We start from the raw sequence: 19371 nt of genomic DNA on the forward strand, positions 1-19371 counted from the left end.
TACAATAGCTCCCCAACTAATTTCCCTGATTTTGCCCTTGGTCTTCTATAGTTCATTTTCAAGACAGGGGCTAAAGTAATATAAGCACTCTTCTCTACTTATGGTTTTTTGTTGACTGTAGTTTTTACTGAGGTATACAAGACTCACTACTGAAAATCCTCTAATGAATGGCTTCTTATATCAGAGTAAAAGCCAAATTCATACATGGCCCACATCACCTCACAGCCCCCATCTCCTACTATTCTCTCTTGCTCACTCATTTGTGGCTAACCTAGTTTCCTTGCAGTTCTTCAGGTCTTTACTCAGATATCATGTCTCAGTGAGGCCTTCTCTGACTACCACGTTTTAAATGGAAGCATCCCTAATCTCAGCCTGTACTCCTATCCCCCTTCCCTACTTTATTTTCCTCTACAGTTCTGACCACAATCTAACAAACTGCGTGTTTTATTTACTTTTTATTGTCTGTCTTTCAGCATTAAATAAAACATGAGCTTGAGGAGGAGAGATTTCAGTCCATTTTTCTAGCACCTACAATGGTGCTAGGCACAAAGTAGATGTTCAAGAAATCACTGAATAAATAAATGAGGCCTGAAGCAGTCATATTTTACCAAAATATGACAAAAATATGGCAAGAATCCTAAGTCTCTATAGTTTAGGAGTCATTTTTTCTAAGAATGGTAATGGATTCAAATAAAACCAACTTCACTTTTTATTTGGCAGTAACCAAAGACACACATGCATAAAATGACAATTTTTGATCAGGTAAATAAACTTGATGGTAAGGAGGGATCAGGCCCAGGCACCTGGGTGGCTCAGTGGGTTAAGAGATGGCCTTCAGCTCAGGTCGTGATCCCAGAGTTCTGGGATCTAGTCCCGCATTAGGCTCCAAGCTCCGCAGGCAGTCTATTTCTCCTTCTGACCTTCTACCTGCTCATGCTCTCTCTTACTTGCTCTCTCTCTCATATAAATAAATAAAATCTTAAAAAAAAAAAAAAGGAGGTATCAGACCCAAACTAAACTCATCATCAGCACCAAATTAAAATTCAACCAACTACCTATTGCAAGAAAATTTTGTACCAACTGCCTTAAGTGTTTTATTTATACCAACTTCTTAATAAGGAAGTTATATGTGATAGAACTTTTAAGAGTTTAAAATTTAAGAAAATGAACTTGATAATACTATAAAATAGAGTCCTAGGAAAGAACACAAACCAATACTCCTACACTGTAGGAGTTCAACAAGAATGTAGTTTATCGTATTTTTGAGCAAGGATTTGTAAATGAAAAAGAAACTTCTGTTACAAATGGAAGGAAGTTGTTGCCTCTGGGTAAAATTTTAAAACATTTTTTAAAATTGGGTAGAAAGAGGGTGAATGACAAAACATCCTAGAGATAAGGAAATAAAGATTAGTATATCACCAGGTCCTCTTATTAAGAAACAAGTCACTTTGGAAGCTTTTGGAAAACCATTCATTTACAGTAATAATTAGTTGGGAAATTTAAGACTAGTGGATTCAGCTTTTTTTGATTATTATTTGCAAGGAGCACATTACATAATATGTAGTCATCAAAATTGGCTTTAAATTTCTTTTAAAGTAAAATGAAAGAAGTTCTATTTTAGAGTAAAAAACATAACTGAGTCATACTTTCAGAGCCTGCCTGTCCTCACAACAGGTAAGATCACAAAAGGCATTTTGCTTGTCTTTAAGAGTCAAGAAATTGGTATAGTATAGTGACCTTTCAATTGTTCTGGAGGAAAAAATATAAGGTGTATTAAGTAGATACAGCTTTCAGTTTGTAGGCCAAATAATAATAAGGCCTCCAGAAAATAATTAAAGCAATCCTCCTATTTATATGATAAACCTATAGCTTTTGTATGAATTCTTTTTTTTTTTTTTTAAAGATTTTATTTATTTATTTGTCAGAGAGAAAGCGAGCGAGATCGAGCACAGGCAGACAGAGTGGAAGGCGGAGTCAGAGGGAGAAGCAGGCTCCCTGCGGAGCAAGGAGCCCGATGTGGGACTCGATCCCAGGACGCTGGGATCATGACCTGAGCCGAAGGCAGCTGCTTAACCAACTGAGCCACCCAGGCGTCCCTTTTGTATGAATTCTTTACGAGTAAATAATTCCTGAGGCACTTAAACAATACAATTTTTTATTAAAAGAAATTAATAGCATCAAAATTATTTAGTAGATCTATATTTAATGTAACTAAAACAAATTTCATATTCTTAAAATATATATATGAGGATATATATACACACACATATGTATGTATATATATATATATATATCTCTATCTATATATATATATACCACAACTACATTACTGGCCCCCATAATTTCTAATGTTACTTTTACCCCAAGAGACTACATTAATTATTAAGTGGCTATTATGTATCAGATGTACAAATATGTGACTTCAAAACTTGCTTTAAGGTCTGCAAGAAGAGGTTTTGCCAATTCTTTACACTTTAAAATCCACAATTATTAAGATAATATTGATAATAATAATCCCAAAGTAAGACAGAGGATATAATAATGTTGAATGGTCTGAACAACAGCCAAAATAAAAAACTATAAATAGGCAGCTATAAGGGAATCTGTAGAGTATCCCAAAGAATTTCTTGGAGTTCTTAACAAAACAAAGCAAACACTAAACAACAGTTTTAAAGAAAAGAATATAAAAATAGACATCATAAAATAGACATCAGTAAATTTGGAGAACATAAAACCAAGTTACCAAAATTAAATTTTTTAAAATTCAAAAATCTGAGAATTGGTATTCCTAAAAAACTAGAAGGTTAGTACTGGGCAATATATTTTAAATGATAGAAAAATAACTGCAATTTGGAACATAATTTTAGAGACCTGTTGTTTCAAGGACATGAAAATAACCATGGTTTCCTAACAACCAGAGAGCTTTTGTATTTCTTGGACTGCATTCATGCTAGATGAAGATTAAAAGGCAGCAGCCAAAATGAATACACTTCAACTTGGATGTTGAAGCAATGATCTGATGGGGTTTTCTTGGCCACAAGTGACCCACAAGCTTGAGATCAAGAGCCAAAGCCCCCAGTGGGATGTTGTGCTCAATTTGGTGGGGCTTGAAACCATCTCTGGTTAAATCATCATCAGCCTGGCAGGAGGCCAGCCATGAAGGAAGGGAGTCTCCCCAAACTCTGATTTCTTGAGACCACAACCTAGAGCAGGTCCCACAGTCAAATTATTCACATTCCTTGAAAAGAGAGAACAGGCATCAGTTGTGTCCGTCGAAGGGGGACACTGTCCAGGTGTACCCTGGACATTTTTTGAAATCTCTGGGCTGCCTCTGCATCTGAAAAATAAGAAAAATAGCACAATGACAGACAACGGATGAGGAAAAAGACAATCATCTGGCCTAAAAACTTAAGACTTATAAGAAATTAAGAAAGCAGACAAAACAAACAATTAGACAAACAGCCATATCATTTGGAATGTATTATTCTGAAGGCAAGTACAGCAGAGAAAAACACAAATTATTTTAAGCAAAGTAAGAAATGACCATAGCAACAAAAGTTATTTTTGGAGAGAGCCAACTGGGGGGATTTAAAAAAAAAAAAAAAAAAAAAACATTAAAAAAAAGTATGTTAAGATATGTCAACCTGACACAAAGATAAGGTGGAATAAGAATCTAGTCCCATTTGAAGCTGAAATTTGCTGAATAATGAGAGCTAGTGTCATGAACTTGGCTGCTTAACTGCCTTTGTGTAAGAAAACATCTCAGAACTTTGAACTTAGGAAATTCCAACTTGTCTTGCACCAGGTCACGAGCTCCAAAGAGCAGGAACCTATTTCAACAAGCAGCTTTAAAAAAAAAAAAAACAAAATACTTTAATATTTTTCATTTCTTTTAATGATACATTTTAAAATGCAATAGTGCTAAAATCCACCAAAGTAAAATGCACTGAATTAAAAATTAAACTTACTCAGAAAGATGTTCAGAAGTTGGGATACAAACAGAAACTGAAATTAGAAGAAAAGTTTTATATTTAAAAGAGCACATGAAATATAGTGAGTGAGAATAACGATTTAGTAAAGAGCTCATATTGTGGCTGACCAAAAATACTGGAATAAATATAAAAAATCCAAAGCAATACAATTATATATACATACCTTTCTCTAATACAACTTGACAAGTATGAGTTTCATGTTGACTTAAGTGTGTGGCCATAATATCTAAGCCAGAAACATCAGCAATGAAATCACAATTAAGGCACACTAGAGTAATGCCCCTATAAAAAAAAAAAAGCAAATAGTATAAAAGAAAACGTTTTCATCTTTTATAAAAATCCATATACAAGTTCAATGATTATTTTTCTATAATTTGGTTTTTATGTCATAACTGTCACTCTCATTTTTGTTATAAAACTTGACATAACTGAAATGATTCTCTAGAAAATGGAATAGCCATATTCAAATTATGCTACCATTTATTTACAGAAAGTATTTTTGTTTTATAAACTTTTACCACTCATGCTAAAAACTAGGTGACAGGAGATCTATAGCCCAAACCTGGCCTCACCAACAACTTGTGTCATTTCAACAAGTCACAATCTATCTGTGCCTCTGTTCATCTGTAGAGCAAGGATACAGTATTAATTCACTCAATATATATTTACTGAGGCTGCCTTTATATATATTGTACTATATATTGCATTGTGGTTATAATGATGACCAAAAAATACAGTCTGTGCTCTAACAGAACGTACAGTCTAGTATTTTATTAAGGTAATGAAAAAATTAGAAGAGAAATGTTAATGATGATGTTGTAGCTGCCATTAATTGTGTACCATGTTTTAAAGGTATTCCCATATATTTTTAGTTTAATTATTCTCATTTAACACTGAATTAATGAAAGTAGTTTATTTAGTAATTACTAAAGTAGTTAATTCACTACTGAAGTCCAAAGCCTGGTCCTCAGCATACCAGCACGGCGAACCGGTCCACTTGTTGGGGCCTAAATTCCTTGTTTCTTAACATAACTTCACTGAATGCTATAGTTCCTAAATGCAATCTCTAGTGATTATAAATTTTAAAAAATGTTTGGAAACAATTCCCAAAGCCATTGATACTTTTGTTGAATTCAGGAATAGTTTTTATACTCATTGGGTCAGACTCTGTAGCACTTGCTATTTGAAATATTTAACACAACTGACATATAGGAAGTAACAATGGCCTTCAGATTCTAATTTAAATTGTGTTTAAACTTTAGATTTTTTGTTGAAAGGTATTTAAAAATATTATTAACCCTGCAAAAATATGGAAATGTTTCAGAAAACTTAGAAAACCACTATATGTTTATTATATTTACTAGACTAAGTACTTTGGATCTTGTGAGTCAAGCATCTGAAATGTTGTTTAAAAGAAAATCAAATATATTAAATGTATAAATGATGTTAAGCTGTTTAAGGAACTTGAATTGTAAATATTGTTTAAAAATTTAGTCTATTTAACTTAAATGAACTTTATCAAACATAATTAAAAGTCCTCTTGAAAGCAACTATTAAAATGTACTAGACATCTGACATCTAAACGGAATATTTTTAAAGTGAAATCTAAAAGCTTAATTTTAATAACTAATTATATAATCTTCTCTGTTAACAAACTGCTCCTACAGAAATCAAAAGTAGTCTCTATGGTAAGTAGTAGCTAAATTACTATTCCACTAGTCATAGTTACTTGTACCAGGGTTGGAGTGCCTAACTCATGCCTTCACTAAACAAGGATTTGTAAAATTGCAAATTTCTTGATCTGGAAAGATGTGCAAGACTGGGACTAGTATGTTCAAGTGATCAATAGAGAAAGCTGGTCCGCACTAAAAAAGGAAAGCAGAACCCAAGTCCAGAGAAAATAATAAAGACAAGATTATCCTGCCTCAGCAGGTCAGACTAGAGAGAAGCCATGTTACTAAATGATCCTATTTCCCTTATTTGTTCGGTTGCACCTCCTCCTCTTAGGGAGATTCTTTAGAATTCTGCTTATAAGTTATTTTTGCTTAGGTGAAAAAAAAATAGACCATGTAATGTGATCATTGTTACTGTCAACTTATTAACAGAGCACAAATGCGGTTTTGAAGTTCATAACATGCTTTAAAATTTTAAAGTTTTGGCAATACACAAAATATACGCGAGTAACATACCTTAGATTGACTTCTCCCCTGCAGCTCTAGTTTAGGTGTGCTGTGTTTCTACACTTAGATGCCACATTAGCACAACAAAACTGACCTACATTAAACTAAAATCATGTACTTCCTCCCCAAATCACCTACTCCTAGCTGGTCTTTCTTATGATAGTAAAGCTCAAACTATAATTATCTGTCTCCTCTTCCTTAAAATAATCAGTATGGCAAGCATTTGATAATATTTATTATTTACACTGTACCAGTCTAAGAATTGTAGATGCATCATCTTACGTAAATATTTGGAACACCTGGGTGGCTCAGCTGGTTGAGTGTCCAGCTCTTGGTTTTGGCTCAGGTCATGATCTCCCAGGTTGTGGGATGGAGCCGGGAGTCCGCTTGGGGGATTTTCTCCCTCTGCCCCTCCCCCCACTCATATTTTCTCTCTCAAATAAATAGCTAAATCTTAAATAAATAAATAAATAAATAAATAAATAAAGTAATGACCCAAAAAGGTAGTTGCTGTAATTTATCACCTTTTTATAAAGTTAGCTTAGTAAACTACCAAGGACACAGAGCTGATAAAGGTCAGGACTTGGCTTGAAATTGAGCACTTTGATTCTAGACCCTATCTTCTTAAAGATGATATAATACTGCCTCATCCTAACTAAATTGTTCATAACTACCACAATAGTTCTAATCCATAGGATTCATGCATCTATAACTCACCCTACTATTGAAACTTCCTTCACGATCACCTGATTCTAAATAAGATATCAAAGGTTCTCTAATGCTCTGCAAATTAAGTCCAAACTACTTAACTATATTTTCAACACTTTCGCAATCTAGCTCTAAGCTTAAAACTATTCCTCCAGACTTCAATCTTATTACTATTATCTGAACTTCGTGCTCCTCCATTTACTACTAGCCATTCCCTCTGTATGCCTTCTACTTTTTCATTTCTGTATGCCTTCACCTTTATTCACACTATTTCTTTTAACTCAAATAACTCTGTGCATCTTTTATCAGTTTAAATAATGTTCATTCTTTAAAACCAAGTATACCTAACAGCTATGCAGATCATTCCAAGTTATCTCTCTTCCCTTTCACACTTACTAAAAGTTGTCCTTGCTTTATTATAGTTTTATACATTCACCCCTTATCTCCCACCCAATAAACTATATATTCTCTGAAGGGTAGTTTCAAGACTTATTCATCACTCTCATCTTCATAAGACCTGCTATATTGTGTACCTGACAGATATGTAATAAAATAGCCAAAGAATGAATATTCCATTCAAACAAGAGCAATCATAAAAATTATTGTTCTATAATTTTAAGTATGCTATGTCCATTCATAGAAATTGACCAGTTTTTTATTTTAGACCTATTCCAGTTGAAAGAGAAGTATTCCAGATCTTTAAAATCATATAATTCGTTTAAAAAACAAACATAACTGAGCTTGATAACAGTAAGGTAAAAATGAAACCAAAATCTCATCTTTTGAAAAAACCCTTTTTATTCTATTCACAAGTAGGCAGAGCAGCAGGCAGAGAAAGAGGGGGAAGCAGGCTCCCCGCTGAGTAGAGAGCCCGACATGGGGCTTGACCCCAGGACCCCAAAATCATGACCTGAGCCGAAGGCAGAGGCCTAACCCACTGAGTCACTCAGGCACCCCAACCCTTTTTATTCTTATAAAAATTTTCAGTAAAGGCAACATCTAATATAATCTTAACCCATTTCCTTGAATTCAGTAAATGTCTTAAAATTTATACTAATATTTTAAAAAACTAAATCAAAATTTTCTCTCCCTGTGAGCTACAGATCCCTATGAGCTAAATCATAGATGGGACCTACAGTTCATATAAGTCATTTTCAACATATACATTAACTTATTCACTGAATATTTACTGAGTGCCTACCACGTGCCAGGCATTAGTCAAAGCGAGACAAAAATCCAAACTACATGTATATTCTAGTGAGAGGACACAGAAAAATCTAGAAGGTAAAGTACACAGTATGTCAGATGATGAAAGATGACGTGGATAAAAATGCAGAATAAAAAGGAGACAGGAAGTGTTGGGGTAAAGCATAGGGGAGAAGATACAATGTAAAAATCAAATGGTCAAGGAAAGGGTCACTCTGATCAGAGTAGCAGCCCAATGTAGATAAAGGAAGACATACAGAAATCTGGGGAACAAAACTAGTCACAGGGACTAATACGTACAAAGGTCCTGAAACATAACATCATCCCTTTCCCACTTTTTCTAGTAACTCAAAGCACGAAAACAAGTACTGGTAATCTTATCTCTCTATATTAGCTTGGTATAGCTAAGACACTGACATTTCAAGTAGCAATGGCAACATGAATAATATAAAGAACAACAGAGTCCAAAGAATTCAGATGAATATTTTTAAAATGGTGTTCAGTGGATTCTGAGTTTAGCATGTGGTACAATCAAAGTTAAGTATCAATGTCTTTAGAAATATTCATCAATACCTCTTCCTGCATAGTAAATAAGTTGTTCACTTCTCTTTGAGAAAGGAAAAATAAGAATTAAGCTACCTAATAATTTCAAGAATTTCAGGGTGTTTTTTAAAGATTTTATTTATTTATTTGACAGAAAGAAATCACAAGTAGGCAGAGAAGCAGGCAGAGAAAGAAAGGGAAGCAGGCTCCCTGCTAAGCAGAGAGCCCGATGCAGGACTTGATCCCAGGACCATGAGATCATGACCTGAGCTGAAGGCAGAGGCATAACCCAGTGAGCTACTCAGGTGCCCCAAGAATTTCAGTGGTTTGAGAAATGTACTTCAAAAGTAAAAAAAAGTATTAGTCATTTTACTAGGTATCTTAGGTATCTTTTTAATATTCAAACATTGCTGGAGAGCCTTATTTTTGTTCTAACTCCACAATATAAATGCACAAAGATATCTTGACACCACTTGTCGCCAGTGAAATTTAGCAAGAGAAGATAGGTTAATCATATCTCTAGTCTAAGGATATAATGGATAGAACTTTCTAACATCCAGTAGCAATCATTTAGATTTCCAAATTGGGCTTCCCAACATCAGGTTTTTAAAAAAATGAGAACAAACCACAGTAAGATAACACTTCACACCCATCAGGATGGCTGTAATCAAAAACAGAAAGGGGTGCTTGGGTGGTTCAATCAGTTAAGCATCTGCCTCTGGCTCAGTTCATGATCCAAAGGTCCTGGGATTAGGTCCCAAATTGGGCTCCCTGCTCAGCAGGGAGTCTTGCTTCTCTCTCTCGCTCTGCACCTAACCCCACTCTTGCTATCTCTCTCTCTCAAATAAATAAATAAAATCTTAAAAAACAAACAAAACAAAATAGATAATAACAAATGTTGGCAAAGATGTGAAGAAACTGGAACCCTCACACACTGCTTGTAGGAATGTAGTGGAGGTACTCTGTAAAACAGTTTGACAGGTCCTCAAAGGCTCAACATAGAGTTAGTTACTATATTACCCAGAAATCCTAATCTTACATATATACACAAGAAAAATGAAAAGACAAGTCCAGACAAAAACCTGCATACAAATGCTTATAGCAGCAATATTCATAATGGCTTCAAAGTTAAAATAACCTCAACAGATAAACTATGGTAGATCTATACAATGGGATATTATTCATCAATAAAAAATGGAAGTACTGACATGTTACTACATGGATGAATCTTGAAAATATGCTAACAAGATGCTAAGTGAAAGAAGCTGGTCACATATTGTATCATTCCATTTATATGAAATGTCCACAATATATAAATCTAAACAAAGATTAGTGGTTGCTTAGGGATGGGAGGAGTTGGAAGGAAATGGGGATGATCGTTAATTGAGTACAAGAGTTTCCTTTTGGAGTGATGACAATGTACTAATTTAACTAATTTTACTAATTAACTGTGGTGTTGGCTGAACAGTTCTGTAAATATACTAAAATAATAATAAAATACTAAAATATACTAAAAACTATTCACTGTACAATTTAAAGCATGAATTAAATGGGATATGAACTATATCTCAATAAAGATGTCATATATATACAATTTAAGTTATATAGTTATATAGTTTTTTAATAGAAAGAATTTAAGACCAGCTAATTACCTGAGATCTTCTGAATGCTTCTTAAAAATACAAAACCTTTTACTTGGACGGTTACTATGAAAGCTGGAGAGACAAAACAGATTTTATTAATTTTATTATACAGTAAGTCTTACTAATTTATAGCTTTATTATCGTTTGTACTTAAAGTTTCTAGTTTTACGTAAAAGATCATGATATAAACAATAAAATAATGCTTGCCATCCCTGTTTAATTCAGTTTTATCTTAAATTCCACTTTATCCTTTTATTTTCTAATGAAACATATTTCTCTAAGTATATTCTTATAAGAGCAGTACCTCACCATTATATAAAAAAGGAAATACTTTAAAATTTTCTTTAAAAAGCAAAAAAACTCAAACTAATTTTTTTCATCTGTTAAGGAAGAGTTGAAGACACTTTCAAACTTCTACAAATAACATGAATCTTTACCAATCATCATTTTTTTTAAAGATTTTATTTATTATTTATTTATTTGTCAGCGAGGGAGAGAGAGCGAGTGAGCACGAGCAGGCAGAGGCAGAGGCAGAGGGAGAAGCAGGATCCCCGCCGAGCAAGGAGCCCAACGCAGGGCTCGATCCCAGGACCCCAGGGGATCATGACCCGAGCTGAAGGCAGCTCATGAAGGCAGATCATGACCCCACTGAGCCACCCAGGCGCCCCACCAATCAACATTTTAAGAAAATCATTTCCAATCTTAACATGCCTATGTCGGGGAAAGGGAAGTAAAATCCAAATGATCTTTGAAGTAAATAGTACTTCAGCTAATTGCCATTGTTTACCATTTGTAAAACTGAACATTTAGAGAGTTCTTTCCAACTACCAGTAGAGGTTCTGTAAAAAACAAACAAAAGCAGAACTCTTGAGCTAAAATAATACTTCCCCTAAACACAAAACAGAGAACCTCTAACTAAACTTTGTTACCAATGATAATAACTTTCATATACCTTTTTAAATCTGGTAAAGAAAGCTCTCCTGTATTAGAAACCCAGGATTAGCTTTATTTAGCACAGTATTACTCAAAGTGGAGTCACAGTCTAGTAACATCAACCTTACTTAGGAGCTTATTTAGAAATGCAAAGTCTTGTGCCCTCTACAAACCTAACTGAATTAATCCCTGGCAGTGGGGCCCTCCAGAACATGTTTTAAAAAGTTTCTCCAGTAATTCTTAGGGCAAGCCAAAGATTGAGAAGCAGTAGCCCTAGCGAGCACTGATAGATTCAAAGTAGCCAACACACAAAGTCAATGGTCACTCTCAGATACAAGGTAACCATCATCAACACAGCACATACTTATGAGAAAATAAATACTGTGACTAGCTATAATCCCCAGAAAGTGTCCTCAGAAGACTTCTAACAGTCATTTCTTCAATTTGGGGATAAATACTATTAAGGAATTTATAAATATAAGACAATATCACAAAAATAATAATTAGGTTTTTTGAAGAAGAGAACATCAGGAGTTAGTAAACACTGAAATTACATGCAAAAATTTGTGCCCATAACTGTTTCTCCAGAAGAATAAATCCAAGATTTTATCTGATACCCAAAGAATGTGAACCAAAAGAAGTTATTTTTTAAATGAGATTTAAAAAGTTACTTTTAAAAGCTATTTTTTCTTTTTCTTTAGACAGACTATTTTGGTTTTTTTGGTAAGAGGAGAGAAAAAAAATTACATTTTAGGGTCTTTGATGGCTTCCATTCTGCCTACAACTGGTAACTTATTAAGATATTGGCATTTTGGGGAGCCTGGATGGCTCAGTTGGTTAAGCGACTGCCTTCAGCTCAGGTTCATGATCATGGAGTCCCGAGATCGAGTCCCCCATCGTGCTCACTACTCGTCAGGGAGTCTGCTTCTCCCTCTAACCCTCCCCATTCTCATGCTCTCTCTCTCTCTCTCAAATAAAAAAATAAAATCTTTAAAAAAAATGTTGGTATTTTAAAATTCAGTTGTCTGAACCCAGTTTATAAAAAAAAATTATACTACCCCTTTACTTATATTTGCTATACAAATTCCATCCTTTTATTATTATTATTATAGGAAGGAAAAAGTGGTTCTATAGCTCACAAATAAGAAGGAAAAAATTCTCCTATTCCTATTAGATCTGCATAAAATTAATAACAATATAGATATGAATTTTAAAAGAAAAAAAGGTTATGATTTTAAAAACAATACAGTAAAAACATGTTAAAATTTAGGTTTTAAAAATTCACCGTCTAGTTATATGACTATATGTAATTATCAAAACTCATTTAGCTATTCTCTAAACATAGGTTAATTTCATTGTGTATAAATTATACCTAAGACCAGAAAGAAAAAATCTCTTTGACCATATTTTCTTAATAATCTTAAATCAGTACAATTAACAACTTTGTTTTTGATGAAACAAACATCAACAATATTGATGGTTTAAGACATTATAACAGAGGTTGAAGATACAAAAAAGAAAGAGGGCAAGCTGTCAAGGTCCAGGGGTGAGTGGGGGAAGAGGGAAAAGTCCAATAGCAGCTGGCACAGCCTAATAAATGCTTTTAAAATGAATTAATACATATTCATAAATAATCGTAAGATAAATGTTACCAGTGACACATACAAAGTTTTGTGGCTGCATGAAGGAAAACTGCAGGTAAATGGAATAGAAGCCAACTGGCAATCAGGAGTTCATTTTAGTTAAGATGGTCACTCTATGCTATGAGCTGTGTTAAGACTGATGATTCACAGACCTGTACCCCCGAAGCAAATAATACATTATATGCTAATTTAAAAAAGAAGAAGAAGAAGGTCACTCTACTGCCTTACTCCAAGCAAAGCAAAGCAAAGAGCAAGATACAGAGGGATTTTCAAGAAAATAAGCATTAAAGGGGCTGAAAAAGTGGTCAAAAATTAAATATTGTAAGATCTTATACTCTCCAGAATATTTGAACTTCATGACTATTAATGTTAGGAAGGTAAAGGATTTTAGGCCAAAAATGACCTGACCAGACATGCTTACTATAGTACCAGAAGAAAGGAAGAACTGGATTGGGGGTGGGGGCCCAACCCACTGAGCCACCCAGGTGCATGTCAGTTATGATGCTATCACAATAATCCAACAGTTCTTCTAATGACTATTCTTTAATGCAAATAAATCTATACAAAACATATCATGAACTCAAGCGTATCTTCTAAAAATCAATTCTGTGCTCTGTCTTATCCATTGTATAGGAACAAACTGTTATACCAGCTTTCTTTTTCCTTGGAAAAATTTTAAAACACCCTTCAAAGCCTTAGTGAAATGTCATTTATAGAATACCTCCCCTTATTTCCTATTTAAAGAACTCATTTTTACTTTCTCTGTGCTCTCATAGTCATTTGTTTACTATCTTAAGCTAGGTAAATATCATCTCTTCTACTAAAGTGTGAAAATTAGAGGCAAGTACTTTATCCACAATACATAATAATGACAACTTAGAAATGATAACAACTATAATTACTTGAATATCTCCCAAGTAAAAATCATTTTGTTAAGCACTTTAAGTATATTTTGTAATTATCACGATGACTTTCTCTCTTTTTTTTTTTTTACGATGACTTTCTTTTTAAGAAAAGGAAACTGGGAGTCAGGTTAAGTAACTTGCCCAAAGTCACAGAGGTAATAAGTGGTGAAGCTTGGATTCAAATCCAGATTTGTCTGATTCTTCACCACCAGCTTGCCATACTTTTTACTTAGCAAATAGTAAATGCTGTTAGAAAAAGAGATATTAAGGCATGAGAAGCTCAGCCTCCAAGGAATGCTACTTAAGAGATGTGATCTTTACCAGCAAGTATCAAGTCAACCTGAGTAGAGGCATCCTGGACATATATTTCCCATCTTGGAAAAGCATACACCAGGGTCTGTGGTGGGAAGAGCAGTCTACTCACCCCTGCTTCTCCTAAGTAACAACCAACAGCATTTTAGTTTTCTGTATAATATGATTTGTAACTCAGAATTGAGAAGTGGAGGCATAGGCCACTAATCGGGTAAACTCTTCAACAATTTTACCTTCCTATGTATAATAAAGCTTAATTATTGGAAATTAAAAAAGAGAGATATGAAATATTTATGTCTGTCAAGTTAATTCTATTACATGTAGAAAAAACCTTTCTTCTACATTGTATTGAGGAATAATAACAATATTATGTGGTAATTTGTTCCCATTTTTTTCAGGTGACTTCTATTGCCACCTGAAGGCTGTAAGCAAATAAGATGCAGTAATTTAAACAACCAAATCCAAATAATACTACTTTTAAAAAATCACTTAAAATTACATGTTTAATAGTGCTCTTCTTCAAGTCTTATTCCAAAAAGGTTCCAATGCATCAAGATTTTTTAATACCCTCTTTCAAGATTCTATTTAGAGCCCTTCAAAATTACAAATAATGACTTGCTATTTGTAATTTGCTAGGTGACATGGCAAATACAAATAGCCCCTTCTTCTCACAGAAATAAGAGACACAAACAAATATAATAAAAGGCAAAAATAAGTGAATCATACACAGCTCAAAGTGAAAAATAATCTCTGTGAGTGGCTACAGTGATCAGACACTCCAAAAAAGCGGGGAGCCTGCTTCCTCCTCTCTCTCTCTGCCTGCCTCTCTGCCTACTTGTGATCTCTGTCAAATAAATAAATGAAATATTTTTTAAAAATGAGATATGCAATAAACTTTATTCTGGGGAAGAGTAGTCAGTTTATGGGGATGGGGCAAAAAAAAGAAAAAAAAAAAAAGACCAGAGGGAAAGAGACCAACTGAGAGTACAGAAATGGAATAGGATAGAGATTAAAGGTACTCATCCTTAAGAGAAAATGAAGCTCCTATACATACAGGACTCAACCTATAATATGAATCCACACTGGGCAGAGATAATCATGGCCATTCAATGGACAATACCTAAGACAGTGAAGGAGGCAAACGTACCAGCAGATAAAAAGGAAAAAAGACCTACCAAACCCTGAGAATGGCAACGGAAGCTTTCAGTTCCTAAGAGGCTAACAATGAGTAGGAAACTCAGTGTGTGAAGTCAACGAACATCAGGGTTGTGGCTCGCTGGGAATCGGAAAAAGGGTATTGAGGGAGGTGGGCTAATTGGCAATGTTCTGGAATAGAATGGATTTGAAGGTTCTGTAGGACAGGTGGGAAGCCTATAATAAACGGGAGAGGGAAAGGTGAAATGACCCTTGCTTTAATAAAACAGAAAACATTTTCCAATTTGACCCCTACAAATTAAGGGCAGAATTAAAACCCCATGCAGGCAACCATGTATTTGTCACAGAAAGAAGAAACATTCCACACAGCAGTATATTGGGGGAAAGGATACCTGGGGCCTGGTTTAGAAGAATGAAATATAGGTGTAGACCACTGCAATAGTAGTGAAGCAGAGTAGCAAACGGCACAAAGGGGAGTCTCAGAAAACCATAATGCACAGTGACTGATCAAGAGAACTTCACGGGCTTAAGAAACCTGGGACAGTAAACTATTTCCAGGATGTGTTCCACATTCACAGAAATGATGCCCTGAAAGAGTATTTGGGTGGTGGTTGTGTGTTATTCTGGACAGATGATAATGTTTGGCTCATCTGTATTCTTTTTAGAACCTAGTGAGTCAAAAGTAAAAATACATATAAAGTAATTAGAAATACAGAGTTGGATCTCATGAAGACTAAGGATTAAAATCGGAAGACTTAAAGTTGAAAGGTAAACGTGACAGTAGTTGAGTTACTGAAGAAAAAAAAAAAGGAATGTAAAGAAGCAAGATGAGTTAAAGGAAGAAAAGGCAAAGAAACAGAGTAGCCAAAAAGGAAGAAAAAAGATAGTGGTAACAGTTTAATAGAAGCTGAAGAGGAGGCTTTCACAATTGAGTGAGGACAACTTCAAATACTCTAAAAAAGTCATGGAGTAGTAAGAGCAAAAATAAAGTGAATAAACACGGTGATAAATAATCCTTAAAGGAGGACTGTTAATTGGTAGATGGGGATGATATTCAAAAGGTAGAGAGAAATGAATCACAAATAAGCTAGTAAACACTTTTATTTATTTATTTATTTATTTAAAGTAGGCTCCATGCCTAGCATAGAGCCCAATACAGGGCTAAATTCAGGCTGAGGTCCTGAGACTGAGTCCTAAGCTGACCTTAAGAATCAGACACTTAACCAAGTTAGCCACCCAGGTGCCCCATTACAAACACTTATGGTAAAAGGAAGACAAAAAATAAGGACAGTAGACAGTAGGGATAAATTTCCCTTGTCTTAAAAAAATTACCTGAAAATGTTTATAAGTAGAAGGAATCTGGGAGAGAGAAGAATTGAAGTTGCAAGTTAAATGAATAAGACTGTGTAAGAACTAGAGGAGACCACGGACAGGGTTAGCTTTGGAGAAGTGGAACATATTTGATTTCTGAGATCAATGTCTAGAATAAAAGTAACAAGAAAAAACATTTGACGTTTTAAAGATTATTTAAAATGATGACTTCCAACTGAGTACTTCCTAGGAGGCCAGGTTAACAGCTAAGAGACTACAATAAAATCTCCAGAGAACTGTAGAGAAGTTTAAATAAACATTGTAGATAAATACTACATCAAAAACGAATGATGTACTTTATGTTGGCTAACTGGCTATAATAAAAATTTTAAAAACCCTAAAAAAAAGCATTAAAAATTAAAAAATAAATAAAGAAGTATTTTAAAATAAAAAGATAAGGCCGAGTCAAAGTTAAAAACTACAAAGTTAGAGGTGACTGAATCAAACACCGGTTGAGTAGTCTAGAACTGAGCATATACTTCAGGAGAGGAAGATGTTCCAGTCTCATGTTGGGTTTTATGCCAAGTGAGCATGACTAAAAATGTAAAGGATCCTAGAACAAAAACAAAGCAGCAACCAAAACAGATGACCCTGAGAGTGAGGTTGACTATAAAGTGAAATAGGTGCTACGGGTCTGGAAAAAGGAGTCAAAGTCCTAAAAACTCAAAAGGAGTTACCCGTATAGGGTAATGGGAATTGAAAAGAAATGAAAGTATGTATGATGAGATTAAAATTGGTACTGTGGTATAAGAAAGGGGGTATAACGATGGGTGTTAAGTAGGGCATGTATTGCATGGAGCACTGGGTGTTACACAGAAACAATGAATCATGGAACAGTACATCAAAAACTAATGATGGGGGCACCTGGGTGGCTCAGTGGGCTAAAGCCTCTGCCTTCAGCTCAGGTAATGATCCCAGGGTCCTGGGATTGAGCCCCGCATCAGGCTCTCTGCTCAGCGGGGAGCCTGCTTCCCTCTCTCTCTCTGCCTGCCTCTCTGCCTACTTGTGATCTCTGTCTGTCAAAAAAAAAACAAAACAAAACAAAAAAAAAACAAAAACAAAAAACTAATGATGGACTACGGTGACTAACATAACACAATAAAAAAAAATGTTTTTAAAGGGGGGGCTACAATAACTTAACGGTTGATGTGAAGCACTGGCACTGAAGAAGTCCAAGTACCTGAGGTCAGGCTAATAAGGGGGAAATAACAAATGAGAGAGGTGATAAGCTATCAAGAAAGGTAGACAAATCCTTGAAAACCATAGCTGATAAGACCAGAAAATAACATAGAGGTCATTTTATGATCTGTAAGAAAATAACTTTTATACTTCAATTTCTAACTTTAAAAAAAAAAAAAAAGGAACAACCTCACTTTGCATAATCAATGTAACTGCTCTATATCTAAATAATTTTGGGCTATTTTTAAGAAAATAAAAATCCATCGTAAGGGATGCCTCTATTAATGAGATACAAATGAAAGCAACGTGGGCTGTGAAGGCTTTCTCTGCATAAAGCAAATATTAGGTACTCAAATAACCAAAGTTGAATGAATTTAAAAAAAGAATTCCAACAGTGGCCTAATGACTGGAATAGTCTCTCATTCCACTGAAGGACAGATGGTTTGATGGACAGTCAGACAGAAGAGAAAAAAACAGACCTAATAAAGTTCCTAACATCACCAGAAACCCTAGAGTCTCTCAAAGTAACTGCGTTGAAAAGAATAATATTCATGAGATTATATATATTTGTTTGGTAAATATATTTAAAACATTTGATTTTCTAGACTTGAAAATGACCATTTAAAAAATTCTGTAGAAAAAAAATACCCATAGAGAAACCATTTCCCTAACAAACCTATCCTAATTTCTTAGTCTAACTATTCTTACAATTTTAGTTCCAATAATTTTATGAGTTATGATGCTAGAAAAAATAGTACCAGGCATTATTCTAAAAAGTTCACTATAACTAGACATTTAGTTCCTTAAAGAGAAAAACTGGCTTCTAAAAGGGTAACTGTTTTGTTTTTTTAAGATTTTATTTATTTATTTGAGAGCGAATGAGTGAGACAGAGCATGAGAGAGGAGAAGGTCAGAGGGAGAAGCAGACTCCCCAAGGAGCAGGAAACCCGATGTGGGACTCAATCCCGGAAGTCCGGGATCATAACCTGAGCTGAAGGTAGTTGCTCAACCAACTGAGCCACCCAGGCGCCCTAAAAGGATAACTGTTTTAAAACAAACTTTCTGAACTACAATTTTAATTGGTAATTACAGATGTTTAACTCATCTTACCTCATCATATGATTTACATAGGCTTTGCTACAGCTAGTGTTGTATCTGCAAAAACTACAATGGACATACGTAGGAAAATGATTTGCAAAATCTTTTATTTCGGAACAACACTCAATGCACTTGTGAATTCCCCGACGATACCTTATGGAGATATAAAGAAAACGATAAAAATATATTTTAAGACAAAAATAATAAGGAAGGGCCTTATTAATATTCTGTTAATTAAGGACAAGATGTTTAAATAAACATGCTTAAACAGTTATAATTTGAAAATTTGTTATGGAACAACAGCTACAGTAAGTGTAAACAATCTAACTTAAGTCAGTGTTTTCCATTGGCATAAAAGGGATTAAATTAAGCAATACAAACATCACAAGATTTAAGCAGAACACATAATAATACCAGTATAATAAATGAATATTATAAAAAAATAATTCAAGTACTGTGCAATAATTGTAAGAAAATACCTTTTTATTATTTGCTTGGCCTTT

At 34.4% G+C, this 19371-nt stretch overlaps 1 protein-coding gene across 9 annotated transcripts in view; it reads right to left on the minus strand.

The window, feature by feature from the left end:
* The window catches only part of ZNF280D (zinc finger protein 280D), a 136987-nt gene that overhangs the window by 44235 nt on the left and 73381 nt on the right, over positions 1-19371 (minus strand). For 7 of the 9 annotated variants that reach the window (XM_059371989.1, XM_059371987.1, XM_059371988.1 and 4 more), the window contains 4 exons: positions 18881-19021; positions 10282-10344; positions 4156-4274; positions 3969-4005 (listed from right to left, as the gene is read on the minus strand). In XM_059371989.1, coding sequence (XP_059227972.1) covers positions 3969-4005; positions 4156-4274; positions 10282-10344; positions 18881-19021 — 360 coding nt within the window. Of the gene's footprint in view, positions 1-2296; positions 3338-3968; positions 4006-4155; positions 4275-10281; positions 10345-18880; positions 19022-19371 lie in introns of those variants that run through there. The other 2 variants (XM_059371990.1, XM_059371991.1) reach the window with 2 other exon arrangements.

Source organism: Mustela nigripes, chromosome 13 (assembly GCF_022355385.1).
Source record: "Mustela nigripes isolate SB6536 chromosome 13, MUSNIG.SB6536, whole genome shotgun sequence".
NCBI classification, from domain to species: domain Eukaryota; kingdom Metazoa; phylum Chordata; class Mammalia; order Carnivora; family Mustelidae; genus Mustela; species Mustela nigripes.